The sequence below is a fragment of the Gambusia affinis genome, linkage group LG23, assembly GCF_019740435.1.
Source record: "Gambusia affinis linkage group LG23, SWU_Gaff_1.0, whole genome shotgun sequence".
NCBI classification, from domain to species: domain Eukaryota; kingdom Metazoa; phylum Chordata; class Actinopteri; order Cyprinodontiformes; family Poeciliidae; genus Gambusia; species Gambusia affinis.
In genome coordinates, this window is record NC_057890.1 from 2102418 (window position 1) to 2127510 (window position 25093).

Here is a 25093-nt window from a genome sequence, read left to right on the forward strand (position 1 = left end):
GCCGCTCAGCGCAGCGCCGCCCTCCGCAGCGCGGTAGCACCTGCAGCTGCTCTGTGCCTGCGCGGGCTCCGACACTCTCAGGAAACTCGAAGTCGCATCCACCCGGTTCCCACGGACACACGCATCTTTCCGCGGCAAGGTCACGGAGCCCGGCAGGCAGCGCGTGAACACACACGGACGACTACATTTCATCTGAAAGGTAACCATGGGGGACCTCCGCGTGTCTCTGTCGGGCGGTCCTGGACATTATCAGTCGGTTTGTTTGAGGACGCTGGCACGCGCTACAGTTAACGCAGATAGCGACCGGTTGCTGCGTGTCCTTGTTAGATGCCTGAAGACATTTTTTTATGACGCGTTCAAGTGCCCGTGGAGAAAGGCAGACATCTGAGTGTCAAATGTTAGAATTTTAAAGTCTCTTCCTGTTTAGCTCTATACAGGCAATGGGAATTAAAGCTGGTTTCATCCGGTCTCTGTCCTTACATCAGCAGCGCCGTATGATTAAGCTGCTACGCTCATGGAGGAATCACTGCTCCACACCGTCAGCAGCAGAATTTTATGCTACTGAGCTGCTTGTAAATAACATCATGGTGAGTTTTTGTTCCTCTCCACAACAGGATGTGATGAAGACTAGTTTCCAAGCAGCAGGTTTCCTCGGGTTCAGGATGTGATGTTTCTGCTTAGACGTGGTCCTGTTCTGGTTGAGCCGTCTTATTGACCTTTAGGTGTAAGGTTACAGGTCGGTTTATAAAGCGGAATGTGGACTTAGCTTCTTGTTTTAAATTTACCTCTTTCAAAATGAGCGTGACAGAGCATCATGACATCACTCTTGTGAAGTTACTCAACAGCGCCTCTGTGGCCATAAGTTGTAAAATCAAGATATTTAAACATTTCTTTCCCATCTTTAATTTGTGTAGCATTTTATGTTTTATTCAGGCGTAGCATCATGACGAGGAGGTGAAGTGAATAATACTGATTATTTATTCTATATGACAGGATTTTGAGGGTTACATATTTTGTCCTTTTTGATTTATTGAGGCATTTTTTCCTCTAATGGAATCTTTTCTACAACCAGTGCAGTTTTCTATAATTCCTCCTTCTGTTTCTTTTTATCAAGGTAAAAACGGCTGTCCAGGTTAGAAATTTACCCCAGAAAAAGTCTTTGGAAAAAAGGTAGTTTATTTATTTGTTCAGTAAGGGAGTCTGAAGCACGCCTCATTGGTTGGTTAGACTTTTTTCATTACAGTGGAATGAATGCAGTGAATATCCATTAACTGGCATAAGTGGCCTACAGCAACTCCCTTGGAGTTCACTTATGACTTATGTCAACTCCAGGTAAATGCTTAAAGTAGAATTTAGATATTTAAACTGTTATAGTTCTGAGATACATAAAAAAAAAACTATTACCATAGTTTATTTCTCAAAAGTAACAGACTTTTGAGAAACCACTACTGTGTCCTCCTTTAACACATGTCTGTTCAAGTATTAAATATCTCTAAAACAGGTGTGCCCAAAGTCATCCTGCACATTTTAGTTCTCACCCTGGTGATAGTAGCAACCTTTTCAGCACGTCAAAGTACTTCTTAGGGCTTCTAATGAGCCATCATTGGATCCAGGTCGCAGGTCCTTTAAACCAGGGAGAGAACTAAGACATGCAGGATGCTGGCCCTCGAGGACCCACTTTGGGCACCACCGCTCTAAATGCTACAAAGGTTCTCTGACTTACAAGTGATTAGGATTCATTCTCCCAGAGTAAACGCGGTGATGTTAGCTGAGGTCTATGGCTAGAACAGTGGGTTGTAACACCCAGTGCAGCTGTGGTTTCTGACACCTCAAAAGCAACGATGAAGTCTGCGTCAATGAAATACAGCTTGTTTAAATTTATAGCTTGTTAAAGTTACAATGTAACCCGGTATTATTAAGCACAACCAACCTCAAATAGCTAAAATCAACAAATATCTCAGAGTCAATGTAAAAATGCGTTTAATTTTCTATTTTAATAGCTCAGACACCAAATTTATGTTATTATGCCTTTATGTGCACAGTGGAAACCCATTAATGCTCCGGCAGAGCACAGCTAACATCCACGTTCTTAATTTCTGTTCTTTGAGTTTCAGCCGACAGTGACAACTAAGACGAATGACGTTCCTGGATTGACTGTGTTGCCAATAGTGTGTCAAGCAACATTTTGCCTTGGTATTTTAGCTTTCCAAACTACATTTTCGTTTGAATATTTTAGATATGCTCTATGGAAATATCCATTAATGAGCTAATTTCCACAGAAAAATCTGCCAATAGGAAAATCCAAGAGTGAACCGTGAATAGGTGAAGGCCCACTGCACACCTTCTCATAGACCTCATGGTGGTTCTGCATTTTGCAAACCCAGGGTTTGCAATGGTCAGTATCTATGCCATCCCTGGAAGAGACTCTGGTGAATTGATGACGTCGTTAAGGTTTGGAGATATACACAAGGAGCCAAGTCCAGTTCAGGGTGGTCATGTTGACTCCTGACCCCTTAAAGCGCCAACTACAAGCATGGAAGCATCAGAACTGGGCCATGTAGCAATGCAAGAAGATGACTTGTCCTGAGTAACCATGTTTGCTTAAATCGTGTAGATGTCTGAAGATTGTATGGCTTACTTTTGGGTATATACAGTATGTTACTCAGATGAATTAGGTAGAGGGACTGCAGTGTTCTATGCTCCTCTAGGGAAACCTTTGGTCCTTCCATCCATATAGATGTTACTTTGACATTTACCCCGTAGCTAAGTAATGTTTCAGACCATTTTGTGGCCTCTTAAACAGGGTGATGCATATTTCCTCAGAGGAAAGCTGCTTCTGGGATTCTGACAAGAACCTTGTCATACTGTCTTCACCTGCTTGTTTCACAGACCTCTACCCAGTCAAGCATCTGTGGGATGTGTTGGACAAATAAAGACAGCTCTACCTCCCATATCTCATTGTTAATATCATTATCTTCTCTGTTGAATCTGCACACAAAGTCAAGTGTAAAAACAACACTGAGCGGGTCTATAATGGGATGTGCTGAACACCATGCTGGCCAGATGCAGCCACTTCCTGTAGCCAAGCTGGAACCTTTACAGCTCATATTCCTGTGTCCCATTCGGGTTTGAAGTTTCTCTTATATAAGGATCCTAAACACTTTCGTTGATAATGTCTACATGTTGTGGTTTTCTGAAAAGCAGAGTCCTATCTCAACATCTGGTCAGGCTCATTAGACTTTATTTACAAAACCAAGTTTGATGGTGGTGGTTAGGGGTAAGATACTGCTGTCTAAGCTCTAGAGAATAGTGACATTTAATGACATTTAGCTGCAATACCACCTGAATGCATCTCAGGACAACGGTACCCAAAGGACAAAAATGGCTTTTGGTTGTGTGGGCAATTGTACCAGAAGCCATTTTTGTTATTCAGAAACTTTATCAATGTATGATGCTCTTCTTGTGTAGTTGAAAGGAAGCAGTTCTTGTTGTATTTTTTGTTTAAAGGCTACCGTTTTTAGTTGTTTCCTGGGTGAATTGTCATTTGACTTATAGCAGCTCTGTTGGGCTGGATAGCAACACTCAGTCACATTAGCAAACAGCACGCTTGGTGTATCCCAAGGTTCTACTTTAGTTCTTGCTTTTTTGTTATATCTGCTCACTCTTGGGTCAATTCATTGAGCCTGGCATCACTACTAAACAGATGACATTTAGTTGTAAATCTTCTTTAACTACACTCTACTGAAGTGCTTTGTCTTAGTCAAACAGTGAATGTCTGGTGTTTTTCTTCAGCTAAACAAAGAAAAAAAAAACAATTATCTTTCCAGAATTAAGAAAAACATAAATCAGTTGGAACAACTGTCACTTTTCATTCCTGCTCTTGTCATTTGAAAATTACTACCAAAGTAAACAGTCGTGCCTTTCTGCTTATTGCAAACCGTTTTTCGCAAAATGTTAGCATGACCTCCATAAAACAGCAGCAGGTTGTTCAACATGCTGCTGCCAGACTTCTGGCTAAATCAAACCTTCTCACATTTGAGTCTCACTGCTTACGGGTCTGCAACGGCCTGTGGTTTATTTCAGAGTGCATTTTAAGATTCTTGTATCGACTTGGAGAGGATGCAGAACTTCTACACGCGTCGCTTTATATCCAATTTTAGTCAATAGGTATTGATTTAATAACTATTTGTTTAGCGTGAGGTACTTAGTGGTGTTTATATTATGAAAGGTTCTCTATAAATAAAGTTTTAGTTACTAACTTACAGCAGTAGAAACACCTCAATCCTCTGACCTTCTCCATGAGGTCAGAGAGGTGTGGCAGTAAGAAAGCCCTGGATTGGCTGCTGAACACATGTGTTGGCAGCCCACATGGAACAACCGAAGGGGACCTTTCCATTCCAGACTCTTGTTCAGGAATTAGCTCATGAACTTCATAGTGCAGATGCTGAACAGTTAGCAGAACAGCTGTTATCACCTGAATGTATTTAACAGACAGACAGAAGCTGTCAGAAGGAGCTGCTGTCTGTCTGTCTGTTCTCCTGCGCTCACCAAGGTCAAGTGTATTTACCTGAACCATGGTGACGAACAGACCGTTGTGTTTACTGTAAATGGTCTGTGCTTCAGTCCAACCTTCAGAGTCCATAATTATGTTAATCATGAACTCTTTGTCAAACTAAATGAGTGCTATTACACTGACGTAACCTTAGAGCTAAGCTTGCCTTGCCATGACTTTATGTCCCAGCGTGAGACTCAGTTGAAGGGGGTGGGGGTGTGGTGGTCACGCTGGAACCCGCTGATCCGTAGGGGTCGGGTTACCGCTTTGTCAAGCCTGTTTATCAGTTTATGCTGTTCAACTGAAGTGCTAAAAGTCTGATTTTCTGTAACATTCTGGTTAAAAGACGACCCTTATTCAGGCTTTTTGTTGGAAAGAGATGGCACCAGGTTGTTCAGAGTCCTCCCTCATGTCCTCCCTCTATGATTCACAACTGTTTTCTGTTTCTGTTCAGTCTTTGTGATGCTGTTGTAATGATATTAGACATAACTGAATTTGTTTGATTGGATGAATCGCTCAACTTCTGTCCTTGTGACGTGCTTCACTTGGGTCAATTTTAGCGCGTGTTGGACTCTCCGGGAGATTTCAGGATATATTAAATGATGATGCACAGTGTCTAACAAATGCATTTGTATTATGATTGCAAATTCTGTGGGGCATGTGACTGATTGAAGTTTGTACACTGACTGGAACATTCTTAGCACGTACTATAGCTAAACCATCACATTGTAGTTCAGCTGCATGTTTAGAGCAGTGTTGCTGGAAGGTGAACCTCCACCCTAGTTCTAATCTGTTATCAGCCTCTGACCAGGTTCCTGGCTTCATTGCACTGGATTTAGCTGACCAACTGCCTTGCTCAGTGGGTAGCGTCCACTGAGCGTCCACTGAGCTCTCCACAGCAGGATGCGTAGAGTTAAGTTCCTGACACACTAGTTTATGTTGGTGGTTTTTTGTTTTTTTTTAGACGTTGTTGTGTTTTCTATTAAATAAGAAGCACAATTAAAATCACACATGAATAAGTTTGCTCACGAGATAAGTCATTAAAAGACACGCCTCACCAACCATCATCCTGCAAACACTACTTCCTGTCTTCTTCCTGGTTTGCGTCGGTAGCAACATCAGGTTGTTGATCACGTGTCTCGTAGGATGTGAAAAAAAGTGTCTCTGTTGTAGAGTTGCGAACAAAAACCTAATTCTGATACAGCCAAAACAAAAACAACACCTCATTCTAGCAGCAAAACATTCATTAAAAAAAAAAAGATTCTTTTTTTTTAAGTTGACATATTTCCATTAAACAGTTTTATTTTTGAAATGTTAAATTGCACAATTCAATAACTAGTGAGTATAAATTCAATCGCTCACTGTTTTGCTTTTCAAGACCAGCATCACCATATGAAAATGACAAATTTATTCCGTCCTGAAAGGCGGTGTGCTCTTAGAAATAGTCAAATAGATTTAAAAATATTCTTAGAATCACACGTACATGTCATTAAAAGCAAAATACCCTCTTTTTAAGCAAAAACGGTCATATTTTTTGGCTGTGTTCTAGAAGAAACGGGGTGAGGAGAGTCATAGTGAGCCCCATTATGCCTTACAAGATATAAAACTGGTCAGAACAAGAAAACTTTCTCGTTTTAACCAGATACCACTTTTGAATTGATTTCCAAGCTCCTACGGTAAAACGCTTCCATACTTTTCAACTTTTAGGGACTGGATCACATTTTTAGGTCACTTTGTGTCAGTTTAAATCAGCTGATTTAATCCAATGCCTTGAAAGTTTATAAACCCACTAGAACTCTGTCAGAACCATCCAGTGAAGGACACAGCAGAGATGGCCTGTATTGACTGTGGCCATTAGAAGCAACATTAGGATGTGTTGACATTGCAATGACAGAAGAGTGACTTTGCTTTGCTTGACTTCCTCTGCACTCAAAAGGCTCATTATGAACACGTTCTGTAAAGCCACACTGTTTGCTTTTTAAACTCTACCCGATGCTCTTTTTATGGTCATTCTATTTGGAGCTTCATATTCAAACCCATCAACTTAAGCTGCTTATAGATTACAAGGAACCGGCATGCATTGTCGTTGCGTTCAGTCCAAACCAGCATCTCTGCTGAGAGCTGCTGTCTGTAATCTGATTAGCATGGATTAGATCCTCTGTGTGGAGCTGTAGGGAAAAAAAAGCTTAATCTCTAACTTTGATTAAAACAGAAATACAAGGGACTGATACTCCAAATTACATTTCCCAACACAAACTTGGCTGAGGAACAATCTTTTCCCCAGCTATGAAGTCATGCTCCCAGTAAAGCCATTTAAAGCTGTTAAAATTCTCACTCTACAGTTCAAGAACACTCATAGTATGATTAGTAACAGTTCTAAATTGCTCTTGGGTATTGGTCTCATGTCTTGATCTTGTGATGGATCCAGATCCAGAGCCCTGTAACTGCTGGACTGACCTGCCACGACTTCAAACGCGGACATAGAAAATGGATTTAAGGTTGAATTATTGATGCATTAGTTTAATGGTACAAAGAAGAAGCTGCAGGGAACTAAAAGTCTTAAAGGAAAAGTAACTCTACCTTCGCAGATTAGGTATCTGCCTTGTATTTCAATGGCTTTAGGAAAATAAACGTTGTAGTGTCATCTTTTTATGAATCTGTTTCTGTATAAATTTTTGGAATTGTAAAAAAAAAAAGTAGTTTGGTACAGCCCCGACTCCAGACGAGTTTAACAAGGGGGCATCCACTTGTTTTGGAGGCAAAATGAATCTACGTAGCTGTATTGTTATTAGCTAGTCATCTTTTAACTAACATTCCCTGCATCCAACCGCATTACTCAACTCAGTCGGTTAGTTTTGGGGAAAAACTGTGCAAAATTCTTAGCAGCAAACCAGCAAAAAGCAATGACTCTAATACACAGCTGCGCAGCTCTGCACAGCAGCAGCAAGTCTCCGTCGCTGCGCGAGCGTCGTAGCGCTCATGTTGCGTTTAAAGGCGGCTCGGAAAAACAGGTTACGGCGTGTTAACAACTGATTAAACAATTTTAACTGCTGAAAACGGTGACAGAGGACACAGATATGGGAAATGCGGAAGCCCCTACTGTATCAAATTGATATTGGAAAAACAGAAAGTTGTCCATTCTAAGGTAAAAACGACAAACAGCTCCTAGTCCAGGGGGGGCACGGCTGACTCTGCCCCCCTGGACCGCCATGCCACCAGGCCTGGTTTGGTTGTTATAGCTTTATGCCACCAGAAAAACCATTAAGAACAATTTCTTGTTTACAATGTTAGCCTAAAAGTGCCTAATACTGTGATAGTTTGAACTAATATGACTATCATGACTAAATATCACTCTATGCAGACATTCAGTCAGCACTGATGAAGATTTACTTACTTTTTGCAAGCTAAATGCTTGGATTGGCTCCTCAAGCAGGGTTATCTGCTTTCGAAAGGGTAGCTATGTAGCTTTTTTTTATTTTATTTTTTTTTACATTATTTAATCAATCACTCAATCAAATTTTATTTTTGCAGCACATTTCAGAAACAAGTCTAAATATGCATATTTATTAATATCTTGATTCATTTATTTCAGTCAAAATCTCCCTTTATTGAGACAAAGCCAATCGTATTTGGAAGAGTCCTCCCAGTGTGTGTTCAGGTAACTGCTGCTTTATATAGTCCGACCTGGTTTTATTACAACCTGAGCAGATTAGAGCAGAGGGCAGGAAGCAGAGCAGCCTGCTCTCTCTAACATCATTGTCGTGACTCAGTCAGTCAGTCAGTCTGAGAAGTGAAGAGTCATCCTGCTGGTTCTGTTTGAGCCGGCTGTTTTCAGGTACACACACTCCGCCTCGTACCAGGCCACACACTTCACTCTGCTCTCATCTGGGAATTTAATGGCGAGAGATAAGAAGAAGACAAATCGGTGAACAATTGTGTAATAAGTTCACTTTGGACATGTTTAACCAGATTTTTGGAACTGAAGCGGGTCTGAGTGGCTAAACAGTTTTCCTTCATGACAGACAGCAGAGCACGATAGAAGTAGTTTATGAAGGTAGGTCAAATTTTGAAAAACTTCAGATTTTTTTTCTGTAGTTGTCTTTGATTTTATTGTATATTTCTAATTTAAATGATAAATAAAAGCAAATGAACAGGTTGAACTTATGTAGTTACGTCTTCATATTGACTAATTATCCCAATAAATTAGAACGTCATCATAAAGTTTTATTTATTGCTGCAGTTCGATTCAAAACCTCAAAATTTCCATTGATTCATTACACAGAGTCAGAATTTGTGATTATCTCTGTTCATGGTTATGGCTTACATGAAAATGAATGAAACCCAACATTCTGTCATTCTGTTTCTCAGGTCAGCAAAGAAGATTTTTAGTCATGAAGCGTTTTTTATTCTGGACTACAAAATCATGACCTGATGGCTGTCCAATCACTGACTCACTCCAAGCCTTCAAAATGCATTTGAGCGCTGTATCCAGTCATATCAATGGAAAGTTCCCACCTTTAAAATGCTCAGACGTGATCCCGCTCATGTATAGTTAAAGCACGTCAAAGAGGCTTTATCAAGGTTTGCATGCCGTCTTACTGTGCAAACACTCAAACTGGCTGGTTACGTGCAAAGCAAAGTGATTTGCCGGCATTTTACTCTAATTACAATCCAAAGCGACAGTTGACAATGAAGAATGAAAACCTGAAAATATTTGCAATGCGTGTGTGAACAGGTTGTTAATAAAGGTATGTTTGCTCAGAAACACCCAGCTTGACCTGATTTTGCCTTTCTGTCACCTGACCCCTCCCCCCCACGTAGTAATATTTCCATTATCTCCTGATGAGTGAGGTGTTCAAGGGGAATTGGGGGCGGGGCCTGGTCTCTCAGGTACGTTGAGTTCAAGCAAACACACACAAACGGTGTATGTGCGTGTGTGAGCGTCAGTGTGTGTTTGTGTGCTTTTTGTGCACCCGGACATGGAGCTCCGGAATGTGACTGTCACACCTGAATGACTTGAAACAAAAAGGCTTTTATTGTCACATGGATGTGTGTGTACTGTAAACACAGCTTCAGGCCTGACTGTAATAATCAGGGACATTTTCCTATAAACACACTTTGGCCCAAGTTATTCTAAATGGTAACTGTAGCAAGTGATAGGGCTGCTGAATGACGGTCACCTTAGTCTCATTAATGAAGTTGATCTGGCTCAAGTCCATCAATAATTAAGCTACAGGACCAATTATTTTACCTAATAAGGGAGGTATTCTATGGGAAACTTTACAGAAATTCATTTAATTTGTGGTTTTTGAAAATTAGATTTATTTATTTTTTAGAATCTGTCATGGAAGGCTCTTATTTTAACTAACAAGTTAAATTGGCAGACCTGTAATTATGTATGGGTATGTATGGGTTAAATAGTTGAAAAAATGGTGGGATTCCAGAGGAAGGAGTTTTATTGGTCAGATAAAGGTGTAATAAGAGGTGTGCAATTAGCTTTGGGTGATGGACAATCGGCTGATACCTCAGTGTGAAACTGATCTCAGTCATGATCACAGCTGAGACCAATGTGATGTTATCATCTGTTCTGTTTGTGTTTCATTCTCTGGATGTAAAACTCAAAGGTTCACAGACACCACATTTAAGAAAAAGGAGTGAACAGGAAAGAAAGGAGAACTCAAAAAGAGGGAATCCTTGTAAGAGGTTCTGATTCTAGAAAACAGTGTTAACTGAATAAATGATAAAATGTGAGAGTAAATCTGTTGGGCCTCACCTTGGTGATTCTGACTGACACACTGCCGGAGAGGAAACATAAAAAACCCCAAAATAAAATCTGAACTGCCTAAGCGCCATTCATGTTCCTTGCCTCTGATTGGCTGCCTGCCCAACATAGAAGAAGACTGTAGATAATAGCGCATGTGGTAGCTTCCAGTGGGCATATTTATGCATATAAAGACATATTAGGTGTTTGAACTATAAAAATGGACAGTGTTTTTAAATGGAGTATTCACAGATTGTAGTTCCATGCAGCTACGGTTCTTTCGAGTACTGTCATATGTTTTGGGGAAACTACAAAAAATGAATTTGTTTCAAAAGCTTACTGAGCTCTTTAGCAGAAAAAGACAGATAATTACTTTAAATCATAGGTGTCAAACTCCAGTTCTCAAGGGCCGCTGTCCTGCAACTTTTAGTTGTCCCTCTGCTGCACCACCTGAATAGAATAATTAGGTCATTAGCAAGACTCTGGAGAACTGGTCTACACAAGGAGGAGGTAATTGAGCCATTTTATTCCAGTGTTTTGTACGTGTGGAACATCTAAAAACTGCAGGACAGCGACTGGAGGACTGGAGTTTGAGACCTCTGAGCTAAATAAACAAATTTTGATTACAATAGCGTAATAAACATGGCATGTTTTCACGAGCTCAGGAACTTCAACTGTCAAATAAATAAAAGACTTGTTTCAGCTCGTGATGAAGGGCTTGTCAAAAGGCTCGGTCAGAACAATGAAAGGTCTAAATTTATGAAAAGCAATCCACAAAACTACAGCTTATCATGCAAGCTTTCTACCCATTGATCTTTTTTTTCCTTGTTTTTTTCTCTGTCGCTACAGTGAAGACTCAGCGATGCCACTCCCCAACACAGGCGCTGCCGTGCCCCCACCGGACGGTGGGTGGGGGTGGGCGGTGGTGCTGGGATCCTTCATCTCCATCGGATTCTCCTACGCCTTCCCCAAAGCCATCACGGTCTTCTTCAAAGACATCCAGATCATCTTCGATGCGTCCTACAGCCAGGTGGCGTGGATCTCCTCCATCATGCTAGCTGTCATGTATGCAGCAGGTAAGCAGTCCTGAAAGCGATTTAGCAAAACATAATCTAGGTCAGTGGTTCCCAAAGTGTGGGCAGAGCCATTGTAGGGGGGCGCGGGAAGCGGTATGAATTAAAAAAAAAAACTAAAAAAAACTGTTACACAAAAGTGTTTCACTGTTAAGATGGTTTGTGGTGTGTTTTGTTGCAACCTGAAGTGTGAAATTAACTTCAATGGAGATTGAAAGCAAAATATGTGTATAGGTTGTTTATGTCTGGTTGGACCATGTCTGTGCCCAGTTGATTCTTTTTTGGGGGGCATTTTATTGTAATCCATAGGGGGGCCCAGAAGAAATTCTTTGGGAACCACTGATCTAGGTTAGGAAGTAGCCTTTAGCATTGCTAGCTGCTAAAGCCTAGCCAGTCCTGGTATTGCTATGTTGCTTACGCCACACTGTAAATCAAAATCTATTTATTTTCTTCCTTAAAAATAAGAGTCTTAAACAAAGACACACAATAAACCACATTGATATTTGGGTCCAATAATAACAGCCTTTTAGTTGTGACAAATCAACAGAAAAAATAGCATTCTGGATAAAACCAAACAGATCTCTTTATGGCAGGAAGTTAAATCTGAAGTCATATTACCTCCCTGATTAGCTTAGCTTAATGAACTTGTTCATTAAGCTAAGCTAATGATTAGCAAAGTAATCTGGTAGTAACACTCTCGACAAGTTCAAACTTTAAAATGTTTTTAAAGACAAAGAGTAAATGGCATTAAATTTATGTCTTGTTACTGACAAAAAAAAACTGATTTTAGATCATCAGAATCAGCTTTATATGCTTGTGTGAGGCAAAGAATATTTGACTTCAGATCTACTTTTGCTCTCAATGAAGACAATTAAATATAAACAAATACATAAACGTTTTCTGTAATTAGCTATATATACATTGTTTTTGACAAAAGAAGCTAGTTTTTGTAAAGAGCGCTTTGTGGCACCGTCCTAGAGGTAAAAGTACAGTTTGTGTCCAGCATGTGTGGGATCTGCAGAGATGTTAGCTGCCCCTTTCCCGGCCCTAGACCTGAACAAGGAACTAAGAAGATGGAAGTGACAGTCACAACTAGAGTTCAGTCATGGTGGTTTTTACAATATTAATTACAGATCTCAATCACAATCAGAGACGTTAGTTAATCCCTGCTAAGTAGCTGGGTAAGGCAGCCAATCAGACGATGGGTGACTGAAATTCATATTAAAGCCTCTGACTGGTGGGAATTGATGGTGAGGTGGACACGGGCCCCGGCATATTGGTCTGCGTTCAGCAGATCGCTCACCCAGGCCCACCATGGCTGCCATCTGCCCACGCTGTAATTCTCCAATCAGAGCCTCTGCTGCTGCTGCCATCTGTGCCGGTCAGGAACAAGCGTGATGAGGCTGGATGGTCGGACACAGCAGAACAGAGAGACACTTAGTAAATCTTAAAAAATATGTTGACGATGCATTGCAGGCTATATATTTGTTGTTTTTATTTGCTAATCCAGACTTTCTGGAGGGATCCACAGTGGACATGATGGCTACAAACTGGAGGGAATGAGTCTGATTGTTCGTCATGGGCAGTATTTATTAGCTTAAACTCTGAAGCTGTGAGAAAACGCTCCAACACCGACAAAGTTGGCTGCTTGTTGCTCATTATCGGCCTACCTCTGACAGACTGCAGTGGGGGAATAGCTGTGGATAAGTGGTCAGATCCAGACTCCCAGATCTCCTTTTTTTTTTTTTCTCCGAAGAGTTTTTGTGGCGCTAGTGGCTCGTATTTTTGGGATAGTAGGCAGACAGGGAAATGGGTGAGGAGAGGGGAGAAGACATGCGGCAAAGGTCGTCGGGACCGGGAGTCGAACCCGCGACTTCCGCGTCGAACAGATCTCCTTTTGAAAGCTTTTGAATGTCATTATCCTGTGTTGACTCCGTCAATATGTGCAGGTACTAAGTGAGTGGCTCTTGTTACTCACTCATTCATATTGATTGAACTCATCAGCTATTCATTAAACACCTGCTCTCTTGTCCTGCCGATTACACCGGTGATTCCATCACTCTGAATGTTTAACACCTCTCTAATTCCCCTGCAGCTGCTTTTTGTGTGCTGTTTACACAGCGCCACCATTACCAGAAGGCTAGCTGGTAATGAGCCAAGCAGCAGACACCCACAGGTAATAATCCAGTCCTTCCAAATGGCCGAAAAGACCTTCTCCCTTATTAGTACTGCCCCGTGCTAACCTTGTCTACAACATGCAAAACTAAGAGTCAGCTGCACAAACAAAACAACCTTGATAGATACCGGACAAGTTATATTTTCACAATTCTTTATTTGCTTCAGGAAGATAAAAGTAGTCAAGTAAATTAAATGAGATGTTAGATTTAAGAATTTTTAGGAATGGTGTCTATCTCCAGTGGTCACTGGATGAGAGGTGGGGGTCTCCCATCACACCCTTTAAAGTGACTGACCTAATTTAACAGAGGTCCAACCAGGTAGTGGTAGCAGTCTTACAATGAGTGGAATGTGTGATTGTAGTTTAAAGACCACTGGTTCATCGGTATTCCTGGCTACCAGGACAGCATGAAGACAAAAAACACTCCAACAAGTCAGAGAAACATTGTTTGAAAAGTATAAGTCAGGGGATGGATAGGAAAGACGTTTTTGTTCAATTGTCATTATTTTGTGGAAACCAGTTTTTTGGTCAAAAATGAAAGCTTTGCTGATCATGACTAATTTCTAAGAGAAAGTGTGAAGGGATTTGTGGACAAAAAGTCCACAAAAGCACCAAAAAATGTGTTGTATCAGCGTCTCTCGAACGAAAACAGACAAGTCTAAGGTATAACTGTATTTTGTCACTAATTTTTTTTGTGATCACAATATTTCTTTATCTTGTTTTTCAAACTTTAATGTTTAAAACATCAGAATTTACGCAGAAACGTTCTGCTTTTGTCAATCCAATGACATCATTTCTAAATAAATCATCACTCTTTCTAACATTTACTTTTTTACTCTTAATTTCTTAGACGGTTCCTTTAACTTCAGTAAAAACATGTTGAAGTATTGCTGCTCTCACTGGGAACCCTACCCACCTCTGTGGCCCCTGGAACGAATACTTTTTATAGACACTGTTCATGTTGTGAGTATAAAATGCTTTGGGTCAAAGATAGCCAGAGGTAGAAACTTTGCCAACAAAATTCAAAATGACTCCCTTGACCTCTGGAATCAGCCACAGGGTTTTCTTCCTTGTTTCCTGCAAACCTGTTGTTCTCACCACTCAGCTATGTACGCAGACTGACTAAAGTCTTACCTCTTCAGGAATTGTTGCTCAGTTGCCCAACTGGTTATGTAGATGACCTATCAAACAAAGAGACTTCTAAACAAAACGCTTCAGTGGAATAAGGTGTCGTAACACTGACAGGTTATAAAATTAGCAGTCGGACACTTCAGACGGAAACTCTCGCAGCTATCTGTCCTAGTTAAAACCTGTAGTATGCTGTGACCTGTTTGAACTTTGAAGTGATTGCTCCAATGCAGGAATGTGATAAAGATCAGTATGGTGCATTTGTTGTTAGAACCAGTGTGTTGCATTCACTTTCAGTCATGGGAAGTCTAAAGACAGTACATTTAAAGTCTGATAGAAGCCAACATATCAACTAAAAGTTTTTTGTTTCTTGATCTTCCAGCTCATCCTCTCTTTAACAGGAATCCCATTTTTTAAATGTGCACTTAGTCTCTTTTATTACTTAACACAAAAAAGCATATCAGCAACTTGACACATTTAGGCATCCAGATGTGGTGAAGTAATACTCAAGTTCCCGCTAATGTCGTAGAAACACAATTTTGCAATTGTTGTGTTTCCGTTAAATATGAAACACAATTATTGTAATGTGTGAATAAGTTTGTTCACCTGATAAGTCATTAAAAAACATGCTGCGCCATCATCCTCCTTCCACTTCCTGTTGTCTTCTTCTTTGTGGTTTTCACTGGTGGTAACATCCTATTGTTGATCATGTGACTTGTGTGATGAGGAAAAAGTGTTTCTATTGCAGTTTTGTGAAATAAACAAATTTTGATACAACCAAAAAAAAAAACCCACCTCATCCTAACACCAAAATCTTTTATTGAAAAATTATTTTTTTCCAAATTGTCATCCTTCCATAAAGTACATTTATTTTCAAAATGTCAAATTGTGTAGTTATACAGTCAATGAAAACTTACCTAATGACACATGGTCTAACAGGACCATGATGGTTTTCTGTTCACTATGAAATGTTCACCACTATGAAATGTGTAGAAGTGCTCTATACCGAGACAAACCGGCCGGTACAGTGGAGGTCCTTGGATAGTTCTGGGTTTTGGTCCACCCAGTAATGAAGTCAACCTCTTTTTGCCAAACGCTGGTCGTTTCCCGGCCAGACACGGAGTAATCAGCCCAGTTCTCATCATGGCCAATTTCAGGTTCCCCCTCCCCCTCGATAATACAAATGGTAATGAGGGTAGCTTTCCTCAAGGTCGGGAAGGGATTCCTGAAGAGCGAGTTCAGCGATGACTCAGAGTCGTCTGTGGTTTTTATGATGAACTGCTAGAAATATAATTCATCTTCCAGGTGGTAGCAAAAATATTAGGCTAAGAAAGTACCAAAAAAAAAACCTTTTCATGCTCAGGTTACCAAATCATGCACTCAAACGTTTAGCAGACTCCAGTACTAAAAGCAGCATTGTCTTTATTATTGTAAATAAATCAATGAAGCTGTCATTTATCTCCCTCTTTATAGTAATAATAAGAAGAAAGAAATATTTTGATTCTGACGATCAAAAACATTCGTCAGCCAAGTTAGTCTTATGTAAAAAAGTAAAGCTAACGCAAAAAAGAGACGTAGAAACGGGTCTGATTAGTTCTTTAGTTTGTTGGAGTTTGTAAAGCAGCTCATTTGACAGGATGATGTTGTTAGGCAGCTAACAGGTCCCTCTAATGCTGACAGAGTAATTACACACGGTCGCTCAGCGCTCACAGATTTGAGGTGATAATGTGAAAAGGTCGCTGGTAGCAGATGTTGCTTGTTGTTTCCGGTCTTCAGATTAAGTCCTTCAGCCTTGGCCTCTGTGTGTTTTCTGTTTATTCGCTGCAGGTCCCATCAGCAGCATACTGGTCAACACCTACGGCTGCAGACCCATCGTCATGATGGGCGGCTGCCTTTGTTCTGTGGGTATGATCTCAGCGTCCTTCTGCACCAACGTGATGCAGCTTTACTTCTGCATCGGAGTCATCGGAGGTAAGCCTATCCACTTCAGGAAGTCCGTGTTGAGACGGTGGGATTAGCCTCCACCTCACCAAGGAGAAGGTAAAATTAAACTGGTGTAGCAGGAAACATGTTTGCATCGTTTAATCTCTTTAGTCATTGTACTGCACTTTATTTTTAGATTAGATGGTTTTGTCTTCCAACTTTCTATTATGGACTTCTGGCAAATTCTAATATTAGACTGAATTACTGAACTTATTACTCGAAAACAGCTGAAGATAAAAGTATAAATCTAATATTGAGACAGTACAACAAGATAAAGTTCAGTTTATGGCATGTAAAGTTGGTGTAGGAGCTAGCATCCATTAGCAGAGTACTGAACGGGTTGATAACAGCTGACTCCACTCTTCACTATATGGTGAGAAACTTTTGTTATTAAACAAATAAAATCACCAAAAACACATTTTAGTAAAAAGCTACAAAAATATCTAGGAATGTGTGCCTCTCTGGTGCTAAATGCTAACATGAGCAAGCAGACGGTTAGCAGTAACTCTGTTTAGACGGCTTTTCTTTTGCTTAACGTGTTTGGTGCATAATTAGGTGCATCCTTTCTAACACCTTAGATAATGTAATTGCTGTTTTTCAATGTTTTGGATAATTACATGTAGAGCCAAACTTAGCAACCCCTACATTCAGCTATGCTAGTATTTTTCTACCCTGGTCCTCTGGACAAACTGAGCAACATGCTGTAGATGGTTCTCTGCTCCAGCACACCTGTTTTCAGTTGTTGGTGAATTAACAGGCTTTTGTTGAATTTCAGTCGTTTTTTAAAGCAGGGAAACGTGTAAAACTGAGGACCAGGGCTGGGAAACCCTGTTCTAGCAGAATTTATTTATTTACTGTAAAATCTAAGTATTTTAAAAAAAATACTGTTAAAAAAAAAAAAAAAGTATTTGAATAAAGTAACTTTCATAATATAACCTTAAAATGATCCCAACATAATGTGTGTAGGTTAAAAATAAAGGCAGCTTCAATCTTTCAGGAGCTAAAATGTTTGGGTGATGATTAGTTGTATTCATTCTATCAAAAACAAATAATTTATAATCCGATTTGATGTTTCCATGACACAAACAATCTTTAATATGTAATTTAACTGACTTATCATAGTGTTATTATGTAGCTATATGGTCATAGATGTTACTGTAGAGTGTATTTATACTATTAAAAACAAGAATCTACTGTCATGGTTACATTTTGAAACTGAAATAGAAACGGTTAACAGTTTTTGACAGAAACCACAAATGAAATCAGATGATCTTTAGAATGTAAGTTCTTGAATACATCACTTTACATATTATTTTATTTTATTTAAAAGGAATGTACTTATCTTCATCAAATGAAAAGTTCAACAGTAATTTAGAAAAAAGTAATGATACTCTGCATATGTTACTTTCTTAACTTGGTTTCTTGAGGACTAATCATTGCTGAATCTCCTGTTTATGTCCATCTTCGCAGGACTTGGACTGGCCTTCAACCTGCAGCCAGCGTTGACGATGATAGGCAAATATTTCTTTAAGAAGCGCCCCATTGCTAATGGGTTAGCGATGGCAGGCAGCCCAGTCTTCCTCAGCACTCTGGCACCTCTCAACCAGTACCTCTTTAACCAGTTTGGATGGAGAGGCAGCTTCCTCATCCTGGGCGGGCTGCTGCTGAACTGCTGCGTGGCTGGCTCCCTCATGAGGCCGCTCGGACCGCCGCCCGGCAAGGTCAAGAAGGACGAGGCGCTGGCCGCCGTCACCACTACGACTGAAAAGCGCAGCCTCTGGCAGATAGTCAACAAGTACCTGGACCTGACGCTGTTCAAGCATCGGGGCTTCCTCATCTACCTGTCAGGCAACGTCATAATGTTCCTGGGTTTCTTTGCACCCATTGTCTTCCTCGCTGCCTACGCCAAAGACATGGGTGTGGATGAATACTCTGCTGCCTTCCTGCTCTCAATCTTGGCTTTCGTGGACATGTTTGCCAGACCCACCATGGGGCTGCTGGCCAATTCACGATGGGTTCGCCCCAAGATCCAGTATTTTTTCAGTTTCGCTGTGCTGTACAATGGGGTGTGCCATATCCTTTGCCCACTAGTGGAAAGCTACACTGGCCTGGTGGTGTATGCAGTATTCTTTGGCTTTGCTTTTGGCATGGTAAGCTCAGTGCTGTTTGAGACATTGATGGACCTGGTTGGAGCGCCGAGGTTCTCCAGTGCTGTGGGACTCACTACAATTATAGAGTGCTGCCCTGTTCTTATTGGTCCACCATTAGCAGGTAGTTTTCCTGTCTTTGAACATGTTTTGTTTGTTTGTTTGTTTTAAATGTCCTATTGACTTGATGACATCAGTTCCATGCAACTCAACCATCTTTTGCTTTCTCTTTCAGGGAAACTTGTCGACGTCACCAAAAATTACAAGTCCATGTATTTCTGTTGTGGTGGTGTTGTCATCCTGGCGAGTATTTGGCTTTTCATTGGAAACTTCATTAACTACAGACTCTTGGAGCGCGAGCGCAAGCAGGGGGAGATGTACAAACGAACTGAGACGGAAGATCCCGACCGAGTTCGGGATGAGAAGGAGGCTTACGGTGCGGCCCAGGCCTCCGAAGACCTGGCCGACCAAAACCAAAAAGAAGTAGAGCCCATGCAAAGAGAGACTAATATTTAAAACCGTTCTGCACTGCCAAACCTTGACCTTTCACCCCAGCTGCAGCCGTGCAACACCTTCAAGTATAAATCAACTGAGCTCCAAGCCAAGAGTTGCCTCTCACTGAACAACCACACTCTGGTTGGGGCGCTCCTCGGTACTTCTCTGAAAATAACTGCCAAAGCAACCGTTGAGTTGTAGGGAAGGTGAGGTACAGTATCTGTTTATAACAGCGCGCTAGCTGTGACTACAACTACAATAATAAGGCGGTAAACATAAGGAACTTACAAACAAAACTTCCTATCTTTTCCCTGCCACTCTCATTCTAGATAAGCACGATCTCTCTGGGACACTGCAGATATGCTGCTGATTTTAGTGTACGTAAGGTACATCCACTGGAGTGTTTTTTTATTCAGAAAATAAGCAAATTACTTTGATTCACTTTGACTGAATTGAAACCACCCAGGTTCAAACATCCAAAAGTTGCATCAGTCTGTTATTCTGGTTTTACCTGGTTTCTAATATGAAGACAATATGAGCGAGATGCATTCTCCAGTTTAAAGACCCTTCAGAAAATCAATTAGTGTTCTAATTAAATAAATCAAACACAGATCCAGTTGTGGAAAAAATACATTGGGTGCATTCACATCAGCCTGTTATAGTTTGCTTTAATCAAAGTCTACTTTGTTTGTCTAGAAAGTCTGTTTCGTTCGGTGAGGTGTGACTCCATAACGGATCTCTGATCTGGACCAAAAGGTTGAACTTGGGGTCTCGTGTGTCAGTACTGATTTCTCCATCAGTAATTTCTGTGAAAACAAATTTCACAACACCTAACAGCTTCACCTAACATCAAACCATTTGATGGGACTGGTGGTACACAACTCCCTTATCCATGAAGATGTCAAAAGCCTCTGCACTGAAAATGACCTTTTACAGAAAAACGCCCAAAATACACAAGGAAATAACTTACTGTAGTTTCCTGCGTCACTGCTGCACAAGTGAACATGTGTTGGCAACGCAACCAATGTAGGCCACGTCACAGGACAGATATCAGGACACGTATATGTATCTTAGACTCAAGTCATGAAAACAGACACTTCTAAGTTGACTTAAATTTGCATCTTGAAACGTCAATACCTGACTTAGACTCTAGATCTTGAACTCTTTATTTCATGTAACATTGCATGAAAATAAGCTGTTAAGTGTAATGCTTGATTTGTGCTTGACACATCCTAGAGGGCCGCACAGCAGGGCGTTCAAATTGCGTCATTTCAATAACCACGCCCCTTTAGGTATTGTCCGTGCAGACAAAGTTTTTGACACCGTGCACCCTGGAAACTTAGTAACTACGTGTAGAGTTCCACAAAAAACATGGTGGACAAGAAAGAGCGCCTCCTTGTGGAGGTTCAAAAAGACAGACATTTTAATGATTCAAACAATAGTGACAATAACACCATGGTGTCGGCAAGGTGCTAATAACAACAGTGTTTTTAATAGGTGCCCTACACTGCCTCCTACAGTCTGGGAGAATATTGATCTGATTCCACCTGTAAATCATTTGAGTTAATGATTTACTCTGTGAGTTACCATTGTGTATTAAAAAATTGTTTGCCATATTAACATCACAAAATGAAGATCTGAAGGAACATTAATATCGCAGCATACTCCTGTTTTTGTTTTCTGCTGGAAACAGAGGCGACACATTTTTTAACGTTTTCTTCGCCTTTCTCTTTGAAGTTGCCATGAAAAGTGTGTGTGGGGGGGAGGGGGGGATGACGACAAAGCAAAAAATGGCAATTGGTGTCAGAGTTAAAATTAGCTAAAGAAGTTTTCTCCTTTTTTTTTGTATTTTGATGGGGTCATTTTTGACAGTGTTGCCATCTACTGGCCTGGCATGGATATTTCAGAATTTGTCTAGGAATACTGCTTTGGATTTGTTTTTCTTCAAACAATATGAAAAGGGTTCAACAGAATAAAACTTACTCCGACTGGGTTCCCCAGTTACTATAATCCACTTTTATAAAAACTGAACAGATGTGGTCACAGCTGGTGATGCTGGTATCCATATATTACTCTGTCCTCTTGAGCACTGTGAAGCTGTGTTGTAAAACCTGTGCAAACCTTTGATCAAGTCATAAAAAATGCTGCATTAACCATCTTGGGTACAACAGTCCCACGCTCATATCAAGTATGCTGCACTAAATGTCAAATTGCCACACTTCAACCCCTGACATTGTTTTAAAATTGCTGCAATTCACTGAATTTAATCACGGTTGAATGTAATTTCCTCTGTGGGCCTTAATAAGGTATTAATGACCAAAACCCCGTCTGCGAATTGGGGGCCGTCTACAGGCGGAGCCCATGAGCAATACACTCTCTCTCATATTAATGCAAATATACAGGGAAATGTGTTTCTAGTGGCAGTCCAGTCTGTGATGCATTGCCTTAAATTTAAATGCAGTGTAATGATTGCAGGGTAGTCGTACAGTTAGTAGTGGACAGACCAAAATGAAGATGAGAAACTTTGTATTAAATGTGAGACATTTTATTCCTGCTGCGATAAAGAGAAACTCACACCCGTTCCATTTGTCTCCTAACATATCTGCGTTGGAATGTGAAAGCTTTAAGTGATTGTGTTCTGTGTCTCGTTGTTTCAGTAACTGACTAACCATTTCCATTCCTGAATGTTCAATGTGTCGCAGACTTCTTCTACTAACTGGAAATTGTAATCCAGCCATGTGTAGTGTTTGGTGTGCACACACAGACATGCAGCATGCTTTCCTTTGCTTTTTGGTGACAATCGTGGGAATACGTCTCTCTGCCCAGGGCGCCATTCTGCCAAGGGGCAGCACAAGAAAAGCACTAGCTGCGTTTCTGTTACAAATGTCCGCAAAATGTTGTCAGTATTCTGCTAATGTCGAAAAAACACAATTTTGGAATTGCGGTGTTTCTGTTAAATAAGAAACAATTAAAATCACATGATTAAGCTTGTTTATACAATAAACAAGCTTAATCATGTGCTTAAACACTTTGCAATGGAAACAAAGTGTTTCCATTGCAGTTTTGCAAAATGAACCTGTTTCAATACTTCAAAAAGAAATCACCGCAACTTTGTATTGAGAAACTAGAGTTTTTTCAAAATTGGCGTGTTTCCATTAAGCAAATTTATTTTCAAAAAGTCAAATTGCGTAATTATATGGTCACTGTAAATGCAGCTAGTGTCAGTTGTGCCCACATGTTTTCCATTCCTTAACTGCATGTTCAATTTTGTATTGATTACTGTATAACCACTGTAAGTATGACAATAGGCCACAGGTGACTAATAGTTCCAGCTGTAATTCAGATTTGAAACAAACCTGAAGGGCTGTTTTGGTGTTGCTAAGTATTGGATCCTCTCTAGGTCAAAGTTTTATCTCATCAAACCTGAACTGGATTGTTTTACCCTAAACATAGAAGTCATTATTCTTGTGAATTTTCAGACTTTGGGCTGTGGGTTGGGTCAGGACATCAGGGTCCGCCCAGGACACCATTCATGCAAGAACCACCAAAGATGCTACATGCAGAAAAAACAAAACACACATTTTGATTTCAAAATGAATTTGATCTTTGAAAGCAATCATAAACAAAAAGGGAGAGGGGGCGGACGCCTTTGTCTTGGCTTTTCCCTTGCCTTCAGCTAACAGGTGTACTGCGAATCATGAAAACACATGTCCATCTGTGTTGCACACCTTAAACCACATTCTGTTATTACCCTGGAGTCGAGATGACGCTCAGTAATGAGCTGACCTGATGAGATGAATCTGCTGCTGAAGGCAGAGTGATCGCTGCTGGTCTCAGAACAAAGCCTGTCCTGCTCATGGTTTCAGCCACTGTTGTTGCTTTTGTTTTTTTAAGACTATAACTTGGTTTCACTTAGATACAACAGAATGGAAAAATAGAATGTTGTTGAGTTTGTTTGTTTTACGGATTCAGTTGAAAAAGTGAAACTCACACATTGATCTTTTGCATTTGAAGCATTAGTTAATCATTTTAAACATCATGGTTAACAGTTATTGAAAACCCAAAATTCTAATTCTCAGAATATCGGAATGTTACTCACGACAATTCAAGTACATCATTTGAAAGTTGAGTGGATGGAAAAACTCTGGTAGAAAAAGCTGAACTTGCTAAGAGGGAGATGATCAGATGTGAAAATGCAGATGAGTTGAAAATTGCTAAGATAAATGACTTGTGCTTCACAATAATTATCTTGTTTTTCCTTCCACTCAACTTTCTGTGTTTCTTGGCTAACCCTTGAACAGGGTTCATTGCCAATGACCTTTTGTGGAAGAAGTTTGCCGGTAAAACTGTAGCCAGCATTCTGACCCATGATTGTGTTGGCTGTAACTTGTCCATAAGGTTTCTGGTTTTGTTATATTTAATATTGTAGACAATTGGCTTGGTTTATTTATTTATTTTTTAAGTCATAACAAGTAAAATGGCCATAAATAATCACTTAAGTGTCACTCTGTGTTCAATCAATCTATAAAATATGAGTTTCAGTTTTTGAATTGGACTTGATGAAATAAATAAACTTTTCTGTGAGATTTGAACTCATTGAAATGTTCCACCTTCCTCTCCTGCGCTCACTGAGTAGAACTGACTTTACAATCAAGTCTACCTAATAACACCGCCCCCTGCTGGCGGCAGGCCGCTCAAACCGGATTTTAAATCAGTTTTCTTTCTACTGTCCAGGCTTTTATTTCATAAACTGATCCACGGTTTCTACATGTTCTTGTAAAAATACAACCGAATGTTTATCTTTTGAAATAGAACAAAAGAATATATAAATGAATTAAATTTAGCACTCAGCTTTGTAAGAGTAGCAGAGAATGAGCACTGAAGCACTTCTGACGATCAGAAGAAATCTGAATTACTTGAAATATTAAGTGTGAATTGTGAAAGCCCAACTGATGCTGTATATAATAAATCTATATGCTATTAACCTCAAAAGACCTTTTAATGTGCAGTGCATTTATTTTTATCTGTAAAGCCCAATGGAAAGTCATGGAAATGAAATGTTATTTATTAAATTATATATAAAGAAATAAAAATGTGACGTGCACCAATAGCCTTATCAAATTAAAAGTATTTTTTTTATTTGCAGATTTTCTGAAAGAAATGATACCTTTTAGGATTTGCTTAAATTTGAACAAAAGATTATGTTAACATAAATATTGATTAATATCCCCATTTTGGATAGTTTTTGTAGACATAAATGACTTGGAAAACTAATAAATGCTCTGTTTATCTTTGGCATATATTCATACATATTTAAGGTTTATGCTCCTTGAATTACTTTTTTTAAAAACTTTTTTCTTTTGATTGATTAGTTTATGTTACTTTTTCACATTGTTAAATATGTAAAGAGGCAGAAATAATCTTATGGTCCAGTAATAATACGTTCATACCAGATTAGGATGATCAAATGGTAATATAAAATTCAGATTTTAAATTTTGATTATTTTTTACAGTGGGAAGCTGTCCAACCCAACATGGCCCTGTGTGAAACAATAATGATGGTTCCACAGTAATTGTCCTCACGAATAACTAGCAGTAAGTTTTTCACATCTGAGGAGTTTTCAGTCAGATGGAAGGTTTGCTAAATTGTTTGTAAGTCTAGACTTTGACTAAGCCACTCCAGACAGCAGTCATCAGGCCCTGGTGTGTCTAGTAAAATTGATCACAGATTATTCACAACTTAACTTAAGGATCAGTTATAATTTGTCACAAAGGGCC

At 39.9% G+C, this 25093-nt stretch overlaps 1 protein-coding gene across 4 annotated transcripts; it reads left to right on the forward strand.

The window, feature by feature from the left end:
- On the forward strand, positions 1-24839 carry zgc:165507 (uncharacterized protein LOC561188 homolog). Of its 4 annotated transcripts, none has more exons than XM_044108477.1 (5): positions 1-199; positions 11163-11389; positions 16518-16661; positions 18144-18944; positions 19056-24839. In XM_044108477.1, the coding sequence occupies exons 2-5, from the start codon at positions 11176-11178 to the stop codon at positions 19334-19336; spliced, it is 1440 nt and encodes a 479-aa protein (XP_043964412.1). In that variant the 5' UTR covers positions 1-199; positions 11163-11175; the 3' UTR covers positions 19337-24839. The 4 variants fall into 4 exon arrangements, with proteins under 4 accessions (XP_043964412.1, XP_043964413.1, XP_043964415.1 ...); XM_044108478.1 differs by lacking the exon at positions 1-199 and adding an exon at positions 389-587; XM_044108480.1 differs by lacking the exon at positions 1-199 and adding an exon at positions 8274-8387.
- The last annotated feature ends 254 nt before the right edge of the window (positions 24840-25093 follow it).

Coding starts and splice junctions, on each gene's coding strand:
- zgc:165507 (XM_044108477.1), top strand. CDS start 11,176: ATGCCACTCCCCAACACAGGCGCTGCCGTGCCCCCACCGGACGGTGGG. Junction 11,390..16,517: donor AGCTGTCATGTATGCAGCAG/GTAAGCAGTCCT, acceptor TATTCGCTGCAG/GTCCCATCAGCAGCATACTG. Junction 16,662..18,143: donor CTGCATCGGAGTCATCGGAG/GTAAGCCTATCC, acceptor CCATCTTCGCAG/GACTTGGACTGGCCTTCAAC.